Source organism: Micropterus salmoides, unplaced genomic scaffold (genome assembly GCF_014851395.1).
Source record: "Micropterus salmoides isolate LMB-PRFRI ecotype aquatic unplaced genomic scaffold, ASM1485139v1 Ms_hic_scaffold_7, whole genome shotgun sequence".
Lineage (NCBI taxonomy): Eukaryota > Metazoa > Chordata > Actinopteri > Centrarchiformes > Centrarchidae > Micropterus > Micropterus salmoides.
In genome coordinates, this window is record NW_024044459.1 from 26,802,249 (window position 1) to 26,816,708 (window position 14,460).

General features: G+C 39.6%; 1 protein-coding gene across 2 annotated transcripts in view; it reads right to left on the reverse strand.

Moving 5' to 3' along the window:
* The window catches only part of LOC119891772 (EGF-like repeat and discoidin I-like domain-containing protein 3), a 118,407-nt gene that overhangs the window by 25,417 nt on the left and 78,530 nt on the right, over positions 1-14,460 (reverse strand). For both annotated transcript variants that reach the window (XM_038703630.1, XM_038703629.1), the window contains exons 7-8: positions 14,040-14,184; positions 13,729-13,913 (exon numbers count right to left, since the gene is read on the reverse strand). In XM_038703630.1, coding sequence (XP_038559558.1) covers positions 13,729-13,913; positions 14,040-14,184 — 330 coding nt within the window. The remainder of the gene's footprint in view (positions 1-13,728; positions 13,914-14,039; positions 14,185-14,460) is intronic.

Genomic DNA, 14,460 nt, shown 5'->3' on the forward strand with positions numbered 1-14,460 from the left:
CATGTTGTTTGTATCTTGTTTTGTTTCCTTAGGATGTGTGCGTGTCTGGCAACGTTTTTTGTCAGATGCTCATTCAAGAACACCCCTGTCACCTTCAGATTATTTGCCTGCCTCAGTAGTCTTATGTAAGAGAACAGAAATGCAGCATTTGTTTAAACTGATTATTGTTTCACATCTTAGGAACTTTAGGAACAGTAAAAGCTACATTTAAAAGTGAAAAAAATTCTCTTTGCAAAATTGATTTAATGTAATATTTGCTCTCAGCAAAATACTGACTTCGACTGTCCTGAGTGTTTCATCATCTGCTTCTGCCTCTCTACCTGTCCCTGTCTTTCTTCTCTTTGGTCCTGTGTTCTCACATCTGACCAACAGAGGGAATCACTGATGTCCCTGCATTGATTCAATGCCTCATCTATCATTACTGTTATACTGTATGTGTGTATCTATAAATACAATATTTGCTCTGCTTTGCCAGTTATGCTGCAGTATTTTAGTCTGCAAATATTTGCAAACTTATTTCATACATATACATGTTTCATACAGCCAGCTACTGATGCAGAAGACACAAATCTGCTTTACTCAGTGACGCAAAATCGACCAATTATAGGCTGACGTATTAAGATTGATGAGGAAGGAAAGGGCTCTGTCAATCATAAGACAAGGAGAAGGTGAGAAGAAGAAGGTGACCCAATGCAGCTGGGCAGTAGAAGATTGATCATCCCAGATCAAGTGTTGGATTGTGTCCAACTGCAGTGCTGCTTGTACTGTGCCCAGCCTGAACATGACAAGACTATACTCTCCTCTGGTATTACCTGTGCCGTGCCTTTGGTTCTAGCTGATTTTGGATACTTAAGTGATTTATCTATATACCTTTGGACTATAAACCGATAAATCATATTTCCATTGTCGTTGTGATTTAAACATGCGCAATAAACACATTGCAAAAGACTGCCTGAAATGAGATAAATATGAAAAATCATTTTAGGGATTTGTACTGAAACCCAGTATTCAACAGGCCCAGGGGCTAAAGACCTAGTATTTTATATCACGCTACTATGGAGACAGTAGCTGTGTTTTCATGGACTCTAATATTTCACTAATAAATCAGAATAATAGCTGAATCAGAATAAAAACGCCTCATATAACCAACCTCAATCAGGAGAGGCTGGCCCAATCTGTCCCATTCATATGGAATTTTCAATCAGGTTGAGAGGAGTAGTGTAAACCTTTGATAATCCGTTCAATAGGAAAATATTAGCGCCTGAAAATATTTTAACTTTGGATGGCAATCCCATCTTACTTTACCTTTTCTGGTATTCTCTGCTGGCCTGAAATCATGTTACTGTCCTGTTCTCTTGTTTGCCGTGTACTGTCTGCCTGTATACATGTGAATGTAGCCTGTGGAAATGCAAATATTTTATCTTCTTCTGTTATATTTCTGGCAGATTAGACACTTCACAGAGGACAGAACCACTTTGCGCATGTCAAAAACATGTATATTCTGATTAAATGTCTTGGGGGATGTAAACGCACATCTTACCATTATCACTTTATTTAGCCTCCATAAAAAAAGTTGGAATCTGTAATCACAATGATTTCAATCTGAAATATTGTCCATGTAAACGCAGATGATGAAGTGAACAAGGTGAGTGACAAAGTGGACGACAACAATGCTCTGCTCTGGGAGTATGCGCAATAAAACCATCACGAGTAAAAAGCCAATACTGAATAAACATTTAACAGGCATATACATGTAAATATGTAGAAAGCGAATATATTATAGAGTTATTATGGAGCTTTATATAGAGTTTTAAACACTATATCCGTCATCTGCCTTGTAATGTGTCTCATCTCGTGTTCATTCTTTAAGGCAATGAGTGAAAGATGGCAATTTAACCACACAGTACCTGGTGACATAACTAAGATATCTTACCCCCCTACTGTGCCCAAAGCACTCAACAACAAAGTTCTTCATCACATGTTCTATGCTTCATCTGTGTGTGTATATTATACAGGGATAGATATTTTAACACTTTACTTAAAGCAAACAAAGACATGCTATATAACTTTAAACATTACTATAAGGTATTATTCCATTTTATATCACTAATTCTAAATGGTGAGTGTATTTATAAAGAGGCACAGTCGGTGGTGTGTGTGTTACGGAACATGGTCGGAGATTCTTGGTACACATTGATATAAACTGGTATTACTATTAGTTATAAAACATGAAATCAAAAGTTCATAATACATTGTGAACTTTGCTATAGCGCCTAACGCATGTTTGTAAGTGATTATAACAACTGTTATAATGTCTTATGGACGCATTATATAGTGTTATAAATATATGCATAAGTCATTATAGCGATGACCTTCATAGAAATTGTTACCGAAAACTCTCATGACCACCTCCACAGTGGGCTTAATCATCATCTCTAGTGTCTATGTACTGTACAGATGTAATTTACCCAAGTCAGGAAACAAATGGCCGCAACCCAGTTCTGTCATACAGCTGTAATGTTTTATGAGGACTTCCAGGTTCTACCACCAAAAGCTACACTTTTGTGGCAGTGCCATTTTTTTCCCCCTTTCACATCATTCACCAGGACTTCTGGTGTCAATATGGTGTGTATGTGGAGCTTAAGCAACATTTCATCACACTGTATATTGATCACCTTGACTATCATGGTAGTCATTCAGAATCATGGTACCACCATTTCCTCAGTAATCGGAAACTCTATTCCTTTACATCCCATTCCAAATAACTATGATATTGCCAATCAAGAAATGTATGTATAAACTGCCTCAACAGTAATAACACTGGCGGGAGCACTGGACAGGCTTGATTTGGCTGTGACTGTGATAGGTCACTTTACTTATGTCGCTCCACTTGTCTTTGTCTCCCCTGTCTGGGTTTATAGTGTGCTACTCTGCCTTCTCCATGGTCCTGTGTGTTCCAGCAGAGACACTTTTCACCCCATGTGCATGTAGTACCTTAGTTGCTAAGATATTTACCTCATCAGCATCTGCCAATGCAAACCTCCACTCTCACTGTAGTCATTTGCTTTAATTGTTATGTACTAGGCTATGCATATGGTAGTCTACAGTTACTCAAGCTCCTGGCATCCTGGGATTTTACTGCTCTGCCTTCAGATCTAAAGAACCCATCGAACCGTTCAGCTGTTAATCATGTCTCAAATGGCCTTTTCCTGTGTTATTGATTTATCTGTTGTGTGCCGTAAATGCAATGTCTATATTGTTTTATGTCTTTATGACTTGATTTGGTGGCAATGAGTTTCCCCACTGGGGAATAATAAAGCTGTCTAATCTTATCTGAACAACAAAAAAAAATCTAATCCTGTCTGAAGTCTTTTGGGTCCAACCATGCTTCAAACCAAACAGTGACAACAATAGTGGGTAAATCTGTTTAACAAAATGTAAACATATTATAAAATATATAATATTTGTTCACTTAAATAGAGTAGAAAAAATTTATTATTTAATTACTGCCGGGGCAAGGGTGTTCTCCACCTCAGAAACCAAGAATTATGTAAGATACAATACAGTCTTTTATTCCATAGATACAAAGTAAAACTGCATGTAAATATATCATATGCAGACCTTCCGTGATGTCTTACGTTACCTGGTCAGGCACATAAATTACTTGTCAGAAAAAAAAAGTGTCATGTTACAGCTTGTACAACTTTATCACATCAGCCAATGTGTGCACTGATGCGCAACAATAAGTGTATGCTGAATTTCACATTAGCACCGATGTACCATTTGCATAGGGACAACTGTCGTTCTCTCAAAGTTTTCACTCACAAGTTTTCGCTCACTCTGCATCATCAGAGGCAGAGGTGATTATCGGGGTGCCACAGCCACACACCACACATATTTATCACTTTAAGGAGATAATTGGGTGTGAAAACCTTGGAGACAGGGGATAACGAATGAACCACCAGAAATGAATTACTTCCATAGCTTGTTTTGTAACCTTTGCCGGCTACTCATGCATTTAACAAGTTTCAAATGAAAGGATGCATTTTGTTATATCAATGTCTACACGCCATTTTCCATTTCCACTATGTGGAACAAATCTGACAGTCTTAAAAACCTTGTGTGTCCTACCACTAACATAAATTCTATTGTATGCTGGGTGACAGAAGGGGACTTTCACTGATATGAAAGAAACTACAGCAACGTTTATATAATGTGAACAAAGCTTAAAGGTTCAGGATGTAATATTTCTGAGGATCTATTGACAGAAATGCAATATAATATCCATAACAACACTCACCTAAAGGATTATTAGGAACACCATACTAATACTGTGTTTGACCCCCTTTCGCCTTCAGAACTGCTTTAATTCTACGTGGCATTGATTCAACAAGGTGCTGAAAGCAATCTTTAGAAATGTTGGCCCATATTGATAGGATAGCATCTTGCAGTTGATGGAGATTTGTGGGATGCACATCCAGGGCACGAAGCTCCTGTTCCACTGAGATCTGGTGACTGTGGGGGCCATTTTAGTACAGTGAACTCATTGTCATGTTCAAGAAACCAATTTGAAATAATTCGAGCTTTGTGACATGGTGCATTATCCTGCTGGAAGTAGCCATCAGAGGATGGGTACATGGTGGCCATAAAGGGATGGACAGAAACAATGCTCAGGTAGGCCGTGGCATTTAAACGATGCCCAATTGGCACTAAGGGGCCTAAAGTGTGTCAAGAAAACATCCCCCACACCATTACACCACCACCACCAGCCTGCACAGTGGTAACAAGGCATGATGGATCCATGTTCTCATTCTGTTTATGCCAAATTCTGACTCTACCATCTGAATGTCTCAACAGAAATCGAGACTCATCAGACCAGGCAACATTTTTCCAGTCTTCAACTGTCCAATTTTGGTGAGCTCTTGCAAATTGTAGCCTCTTTTTCCTATTTGTAGTGGAGATGAGTGGTACCCGGTGGGGTCTTCTGCTGTTGTAGCCCATCCGCCTCAAGGTTGTGCGTGTTGTGGCTTCACAAATGCTTTGCTGCATACCTCGGTTGTAACGAGTGGTTATTTCAGTCAAAGTTGCTCTTCTATCAGCTTGAATCAGTCGGCCCATTCTCCTCTGACCTCTAGCATCAACAAGGCATTTTCGCCCACAGGACTGCCGCATACTGGATGTTTTTCCCTTTTCACACCATTCTTTGTAAACCCTAGAAATGGTTGTGCGTGAAAATCCCAGTAACTGAGCAGATTGTGAAATACTCAGACCGGCCCGTCTGGCACCAACAACCATGCCACGCTCAAAATTGCTTAAATCACCTTTCTTTCCCATTCTGACATTCAGTTTGGAGTTCAGGAGATTGTCTTGACCAGGACCACACCCCTAAATGCATTGAAGCAATTGCCATGTGATTGGTTGATTAGATAATTGCATTAATGAGAAATTGAACAGGTGTTCCTAATAATCCTTTAGGTGAGTATATGTTTTCAGTGCTGTATAAAGACTTTACATAATGAACCATTATGTTTTTATTAATTTAGAATGAGCCCAACCTTAGAATGAGCACAACCTTCTATGGAGGTCGCTATATTTTGTCATTATGTTTCTACCGTAGCCGACAACAAACAGCGCTACAGAGTGCGTTTCGTCATCACAGCGTTCTTCTTCTGCTTGTTTAATTCAGGCAGTGCAGACGCCTGTCACTACATTAAATACATATATAGAAGAAGAGGATATAATAATAATAATATACAGACTGAATACTCTTCTGGTTTATTAAAAGTAAGAAGAGAAGTGACATTTGGACAAATGAAGGAGCACACACATGTTATTTAGCACGAGAGCTGACAGCCTGTGGATCTTTATACCATGAAGCCAGAGGAGTCTGGACAGATACAGACAGCTGACAGCAGAAATCACGGATGTTGTGGATTTTCCCAGATGGAAGGCTATAATGTGGGACAGATGTTTTCAAAGCGGTGCTGAAGTTGTCTGTTTTCTGCTGGACAGGTAAATAACTTAGGTTTGTCAGACTTTAGCGATGCAAATGAAAGCTGTTTTCTGATAGCTTTAGCTTGAAGCTGGCCATAATCACAGAGAGAGCTGAGGTGTTTCCCCTGTCAGTGGTGTGTACGTAGTTGCATTAATTTCATGTTGCCTACTTATTCTCCAGCCTGTGGGTTGGTTTTGCCAATTAGTTAGCGAGACAATCAGCTGATCAGGAACGTTAATTGGCAATAAAACCGTAATGTTAACTTAGAGCATGGAAGCATCAGCCAGCTAAACTTTTACTGCCCTAGTAGAAAAATCATGTAAGGTTAGTTGCATTGGTTTATTCTCCAGCACTGGCTTTGGCTTGGTGGTGTAGTTACTCTCTCTCCAGCACTCTGTTTTGGCTTTGTCGGTTACGTTCTACAATCAGCTGATCACTAATTGGCAATAAAACGGCAGCTTCCATCATCAAAGCTCAGATCAGCCAGCTAAACTTTTACTGCGCTGGTAGAAAAAATATGTAGTTGGATTGTAACAACTGATGAATATTATTGGTAATGAAACGGTAACAGCGGGGAAGCTCAGATCAGCAGCTAAACATGTATTTCTTTTTACTGCTAATGGTGATATATAACAAGACCGTGTGCCTATCAAGTGACCAATAATAAATATTTTCAGAATTTGCATTAAAAATGTTTAGAATATTGCTTCCCCACTGTGCACACTAATGTGTAATTTGTACTTTCACATGCTAAATGTCCATTAAAAACATTGCACCATTTTACCACAAGCTGAAATTATGGCTATCAGTACTACTTTGCATTTCGGTTGTATATAAAAAAATTTTTTTTAATTATTAATTATTTAATTTATCATCTAATTAAGCAAAGTGAAAGGAGCCTTGATCCTCACCAGCCAATGCCTTTGTAAACTTCATGTATTATGTGGTTTATAATGGACTGTGGTGCAGAAACAGTGAGGCTTACATTGTCCTGTTATCTGTCAGTGTTTATACATGAAGCACTAGATGTGATGTTCATTATTTACTTTGGTATGTTAGTCCAGATGATCAACCCTCCCAAGATGTAAAATACTGTATTACAGGAGTATAAGACATGTAGCACTTCATTTCTTCATGTTGTTTATTAATGAACAAGTAACAATAATATTTTAAAAAACCTAAGGTTTTACTGAATAATTAAGTTAATGTAATTTCTTAATATCCATCTAAAGAAACCTGATCACTTGACTTGCTATCTCATAGATGTCCTGTCTCAGGCACCGTAGCCATACAACTCGCTTGGATAGGGGAGGGGTGGTGCAATTCACAATCCTCACCACTAGATGTCACTAAAATTTACACACTGAACCTTTAAAGATGACACCAAACCAAACGTTCTTCTGCTTTGCCACAAGGATATGTAAGATCCTAAGGGTGAGAAAACATGCTTAAAGTTCCTCAGGTGAATACAATTTGAGACCTGTGATTTTTTTCAACCTACTTTGAATAACAATACATTGTCAACCTGCCAATTAATTCCTCTTCATTGCTTACTATTAATCTAATTTCTTTACATGTCAAAGGATTACAGGTCAATCAGTGTTGAATGGAGCAGTGAATATATAAAACCACCGACTGTATAACTCAAATATTGCATACATGCTCAGATTATTTGAGAACATTTTCAACAAGGCATAAGTTGTACTGAGAAGTGTGCATAGTCCACTGACTAGTGCTGTGTCTCAATTCATGCACTTCCACACTTACAATTTTGAGGGCATGAGTGCCTTCACACTGAGAATTATGGCAAAATGCAGTGCACTGTGAGTACCCGGATGGTGCACTCGTAACGGCCAAAAAGTTGAGTGTGAAACGGTGGATACTTCTCACCTTCAACGACTGCCATTTTAGATATGTAGCAGAAGTGGGCGGGACCAACAACACAGGAGAAGTGGAAAGCAGCAGAGAGAGAGTTCAACAACAGACCGTCTTTTACAAGTTTCGTACACTATTTCATCACTAAATACTAAATAATAAATTGAGGCGAGAAATCAAACGTGTAGATGTTGAATATTGACAGTTTTACGAATAGCGATGGTAGATCAAAAATGTGCTTGAACGTTTCCGGAGTTGAGAAGCTCCGCAGGTGGCAGCGGGGGAAGCTCATGCCAACCCGCTGGTGGAGCTAGAGAGGCTGGCCAGCCGCCTGCTCACAGAGCCCTCTGCCACTGCAGTCACACATACCACTGCAGCCAGCTCAGCAGAGACTCCAGCAACAACAGTAGAGGAAAACACATCTGTAAGATAGTTTAAATGTTCGTACTGCTGTTATTCTGCCATTACATTTGAGTAATTTCAGACATCAGACATAACACTGTTAGTGTACAGTTGTGGTTACAATACTTGCTTTCTATTGCTTTTATTTTATATAATTCTTATTTATGCATCAATATACCAAAGAAAATTACTTGTAAGTTTGAACTCTGCAATAAACCCGATTCTGAGCACTTATTTTGGATGATAAAGCCTGGATTATGGGTTATTTTGAAGCTCTGCAGGCGGCCTCTGTGCTGGCGGTATTGTGCAATCTTGCGATAGTCATTTCTAGTTAGTGCACAACAGCAGTGTTTGATTTGAGACAGTGATTGATTTGAACACTACCCTGTCAAAATGAACGCACTAAGCAAGTCAGTACATAGTGTACGCAGTGTACTGCATGTTAGTATACTAAAGGAAGTACCCGAATTGAGACATAGCATAGGTTTGTACTACAAATATGCTCAACTATTACATTTATTCATTTAGCTGACGCTTTTTATCCAAAGCAACTTACAAGTGCTATACATGTCAGAGGTCGCATGCCTCTGGAACAATTAGGGGTTAAGTGTCTTGCTCAGGGACACAATGGTGGATGGGTCACAATGGGGGATTGAACCCGGGTCTCTCACACCAAAGGCATAGTCTTCGCCATCACCACCCCTATTTTTTTTTCTATTTACAAATCTCAAAAATCGATTATCTAAATGTTAATTTATATATGTAATGTTGATGTACGCATAACAGAGAACTGTTTCCCCTATATGTGGTGCATTGCCACTGCTGAATGAATGACTACTACAACTTCACATGATCATTAATATCAATACGCATCTAATGATTTTCACTCGCACACTGTGCGGTTAGCGATAGCTAACATCTCCCTGTGTTTCAGACACTGGTCTGGAACCTGAGCAGGACTGGACGGGGCGGAGTCATGTGACTCCACACGTGGTAGTATGTTTTTAAGGGAAAAGTACATGAACACACACAGTGGGGAAAGTATTAACACGCTAAAAAAAAAAAAAAATAACCAACAAAGTAAAATGACATCGGGTAGAGGTTCTGAAATTTGGCTTCAATTAATTTTGATTAATGTCAGCATACCATTACTGTGGACCCATATTGAATGTATTCAAGAAATAAATATAAATAAGTTTGATAAGGTGAAGGCTAATTTTAGATATTTTAATAAAAATGACCTCAGAAAGGATGTATCAATGTAACAACCTGGCTAATCTGTTGTAGTGAACAACGGTGTGGATTTGTGCATTTTATATTGAATAAATTTGGAGCTACTCTAAATTCCTTTCTCCTCCCCAGAGAAGAAGGGGGGGGGGGGGTCCAAGTTGCTCCCCCCCCCCCCCCCCCCCACACACACACACACATGTTTCCGTGGCAACTGACTTTGCTCTGTTTATTATGCCATCAAAGGGATACTCCTTGTCTCACCTAAGTGTGACACAATCCAGGACAGCCGAACTTTGAATGGCCAAAGACTGCAGTCTCCAAAGACTCAAAGCATTTAATTAAGTTTAATTAAATCTTTAGTTACCTGATTACGTTTGCTTCTATTTGAGTAGTTATGTTAACTGTTGTTGCTATCCGTTGTTGCTATTAGTGCTGAAAAGAAAGTTACTTGTGCAGTGTTTTTATTTTCAGCAAGACACTCCTTCATCTAATGTAATCCAAGCTTTCCTCATGTAACCTGAGATCCCCCAAGTGGACAAAATAAGTATTACATACCATTGTTGGAAATGCCGTTAAATGTATAAATATCCTGACCAATAATGTGACAATTGTTTCCTGTTACCAAATGCCTAGAACAGTACAACCGTTCGACCATTGAGGTTCAATTGTGGAAAATATTTGATCATAATACGCGCAAATAGATTTCTTTTTAGACATTAAGTTTAGAAAGGCAGTCCCTTGGGAAACCTGAGACACCCCCTGGGGAACCACGCCCCAAGCAACAAAAGAGCGACGCGACCTCTCGTACTCTCTTCTCTTCGCTGTTGGCTCTCTTCCGCTCTGCTCGGCTCCCTGGACGCTTCGGCACGCGACGGCGTGCCTCGCCAGGCAACGCCCTCAGACTCGGCCAGCGAGACCGGCCTTTTGTTCGCCTGAAGCTACACACCTGAAGTGCCGCGAAATCGATCTGCCTTCAGTTTGTTTTATTTTCTTTATTTTTTTTGTTTGTTAAAGTTCAGTCCGTCAAGTTACACTGGACTAATTCCGGAACGACCAAGTTCCATTTTAAGCCTTTTTCGTCGAGCCAACTTCACCGAGGTCAGACCAAGCCACGTGGTCTCGCCAGCTACAACGAAGGAAACCTGAAAACAGCCGAATTGCCAGACGGAGGAGGCGTTTTCAATCAGACACGGAGAACCCCGGAGAATCCCTAGCAAAAAGCCAGGATCGGGCAGCTAGCGTGGGACCCGTGCAACAGGCCAAAAGCAGGCTGTCGACAAGCAGTAAGACTTAACACACGTTCTGTGATCAGATATGTCCATTTTAACTCCTAAAATCATAGCATTAGTTTACTTTCATTAGCTCTTCTATGCCGTATGAGTCAAATGCTTCCCGCAATTGAACCTCCAGGCTCATTGTTCAGCAAATGTTTATGTTCCCTGTATCCAACCATCTTCTTATCACATTAGTTAGAGAATAAATTCACTGTAATATAATCAAGAGCTGTGTGTGTTGCCTATTTCTAGTTCCTGCCAAGAGAATTGACCCTTTAGATATGAGACTGACTGACTGATTTAAGATAATTGAGCGATTATTAACTAACTGATCACTAGTAATAATTGTATAATTATTAAAACTACCTAGAGGTCCGGAGACTCTAGGATTATAACAACTCCGGTGGTGCCCTGAAACGAGGAATCTGGTTTGATTTTTATGAATAATAAAATTCATAACTGGGTATCAATTCTCATAAATTTATTAAATTGCATAACTAAATTTTAGGTTTGCTACACTGTACATCAAAGCATAGCCAAAGGAGATAATGAGTAAGTCAAAGGTGATGGATGAATCCATGTGTTTTTATATGGAATACTTGTTCTTTGCGGTTTAGGAGACAGCACAAAACTAATTTCAATTCTTCTTTACTTCCTGTCAGTGGAGATACCTCCTGGAACCTGTTCAGTGCTACCCACTCAGGAAAGTGAATCCTTGCTAGTTTGTTGACTACAATAGAATTAAGAGATGTAAGATGAAGACACAATATCCCCATTCCAACATTGTTTATTTCTTTGTTTTAGGAATGTAATCCACCAAAAAACTCTCCAGTCCTGCTACAGTACTTGCCAGAACATGTACAGTACATGTGTTGCATTAACACGGACACAGTGAAATTGAAAAGTAGCTAATGTCTGTCTGGCAATTTCTCTTTGCTTTGTGGCCATGTTAATGTGCATAATTAACTAATCAGCGTATGCCAGCTGGAACACTTGGCAGCTGCGTCCGACAGTTTCAGCTCCTCTCTTGAAAGCATCTTGAAAGATACTGGTTCAGTCTCCCACAGTGTAATTTTATATATAGTCAGGCCAGAATAACTTTAGCTTAGACAGTCCCTTAAATGGATCCAGTTCTTGTCTCTGTGTTTTTGTTTAGATTTTACAGTATTTTGTGGCACAAAATGTCCATTCTGGAGTATTTAGTCTGCTAAAAACTATGTTCTTAACTTGTCAAATGATTACATTCAAATGATTCATTGTATGCTTGAGTTGAGTAGCTCCATAATTGACCACTAATTGGGCCAATGTGTCATTGTAATTCCTATTGTCAAACAAGGAAAAATAATGTATTGTTAATGTCTTGTTAAACTGAGATGTAGTCAGGGTAGTGTGTCATGTCAAAAATGGATACGCAATTCTTCAGAAACCTACAAAAGACAACTATAACACATAGTTAGGTTAACAACTACTATGAAAGTAAAACACCCAAAACCTGTGTCAACTCATGACTTCAATATTTGATATTGAAATGGAATCCAGTCCTATGCATAAAGAAATCCAGTTTCATACTTGGTGTCTATACAGACATTCCCACTACTTCCACTGCACAGGAGAGCAGTTGTCTTGATGAATAGGAATACTTAATTTGTCATTAGGGCTGATTAATTCTATTAATCGTTACGGTTTAAAGTCACTCACTAATGTCACTGAAAATCAGTTATTTTCCATGGCATCCTGTATACAGAAGACACTGATTCTCAAGTTTAACAAATGCATATAAGACGATGACTAAATGTAAAAAAATTGGTCAGTTCCAACAGCTGTGTCCATATAAATATGAAACAACATTCTACAGTATATAACTTAATTTTTCCAGAAATGGTCCTTGGCAGTGGAAGCTATTGATTTTCTCACTGCGCCTGTATAGCGTCTCCCTTCTCCTCCTGGCACAGCATGTAATATAAGACCACAAGTTTTCCTTTACCCACAGCAATCAATTTTGCTTCGCCGAGCTCCCTGGCCTGGATGGGGCCTGCCTAAGTACCTGTCTCCTCCGACACACAGCGATGCATACCATCACCCTTAGCAAAATGCTTTCCGCATAATAAAAAAAATATATATATATCTGACTCAAGACCCGACCAATCTAACAACGGCCAGACAAGTGAGAGCCTTAACTGTGTCACTGCTAGGGAGGTGGTATGTGTGGAGTGAGTGCAGCAAAAAGGCCAAGAAATCAAAGAAATCTTCAATTCCTTGAGAAGATGATCCACATCACAATTTCTTCTATGCTATCAGTTTTGCAGCCTTTTATCTTAAAAGAACAACAAAAAAATCCAATATACCAGGGCATACTAGGCATGATTGATATGTATCTGAAACTTCCTAGGCCACCATCAATCTCATATATTGTTAAGCAGAAAGACTAGGGTGTAAACGTTCACTAAGAGACGTGTCTTGTCCCTTTTAGGAGACATTTTCAGCCATCAGTTACAGTAATGAAAACAAATGGATTGGCTGTTTTCATAGAGATAGAAAGCCTGGGCTGCAGCCAGAGATAACAAGGCTAAACTCTTCCAGCAGTGGGCGTTTTGGATTCAAAAAGACATGGCATGAAAGGGAAAGAAATAACTACCTATTACAGACTGTTTCTAAGAATAATACTGTTAGCTAGGTAATAGGAAGGATTTTAAGATATAATTTCCTTCACATCTGACAGTGCACATATCAATGAAGTCTTTCCCTATGAAATAATTGAATCCATTGGCATGCATTACCATGTACACACAATCAATTACTATGCCAGGGAGGTAAGAGCTAATCCTTCAGCAGAATGAAAACCAGCCATCTGCAAGAGCCTGGCTGTCTGTTGTTCATTTCCCTGCTAATATATTGATCTGATCTCTACAGTAGCTAGAACAGATAACAGATTTAGCTCAGATAGCATCTTACCTGTAGCCACTGTGACTGGTCACTATGTCCAGCTGTCCAAGCATTGACCTTGCCCTGTTTGTCCAACCGGGCCTTTCCAGGCTCCCAAGTGAACATGTCCATGTTGAGCGTCCTGAAGATGCTGGATGCCGTGACCTGGTAATCCTGGATATGGCCCGACTTCATTCCTAGTGGTTCAGAGCAGCCTGGCAACACCAAAACAAACAGATTTGTTCTAACCTTCCTGACTTACCCCCCCCCCCAAAAAAATAATCTAACCATTTTATAATTAATTGGTGTTTAAACTTATGAACTAAGCGCAGCTCACTCACCTGTTAGCTCACAGCCGAGCAGCTCCATGCGTAGGGTACAGTGCCTCCTGCAGACTTGGGGGTAAATTCGCACATATTGGGCTTCAATGGGAGGCGTGAAGGAGTTGGCTGATGGAGCGTTGTTATCAACATTTCCTCTGAAAATCTGTTTCAGGGGATGAAATAACAGCAGATGGGGGTGGGGAGGATGGGGAAGCAGATCAGTTTTGCTGTAATGTAGCAGTCTATCTGGCGCTGTCTCTAGTGTCTACTCTACACTCAACAAATTGCTGTCATTCAAGGTCAATGAGCTAGAATTACAGGGAAAAATAGACAATTTCTCGCACCATTTGAGCCGGTAATTCATAAGAACAGTGGTGTGTTTTAAATTAGTGCTCCAATTATATCGCTATACCTTCTGGAGTGTTTTATCCAAATGACC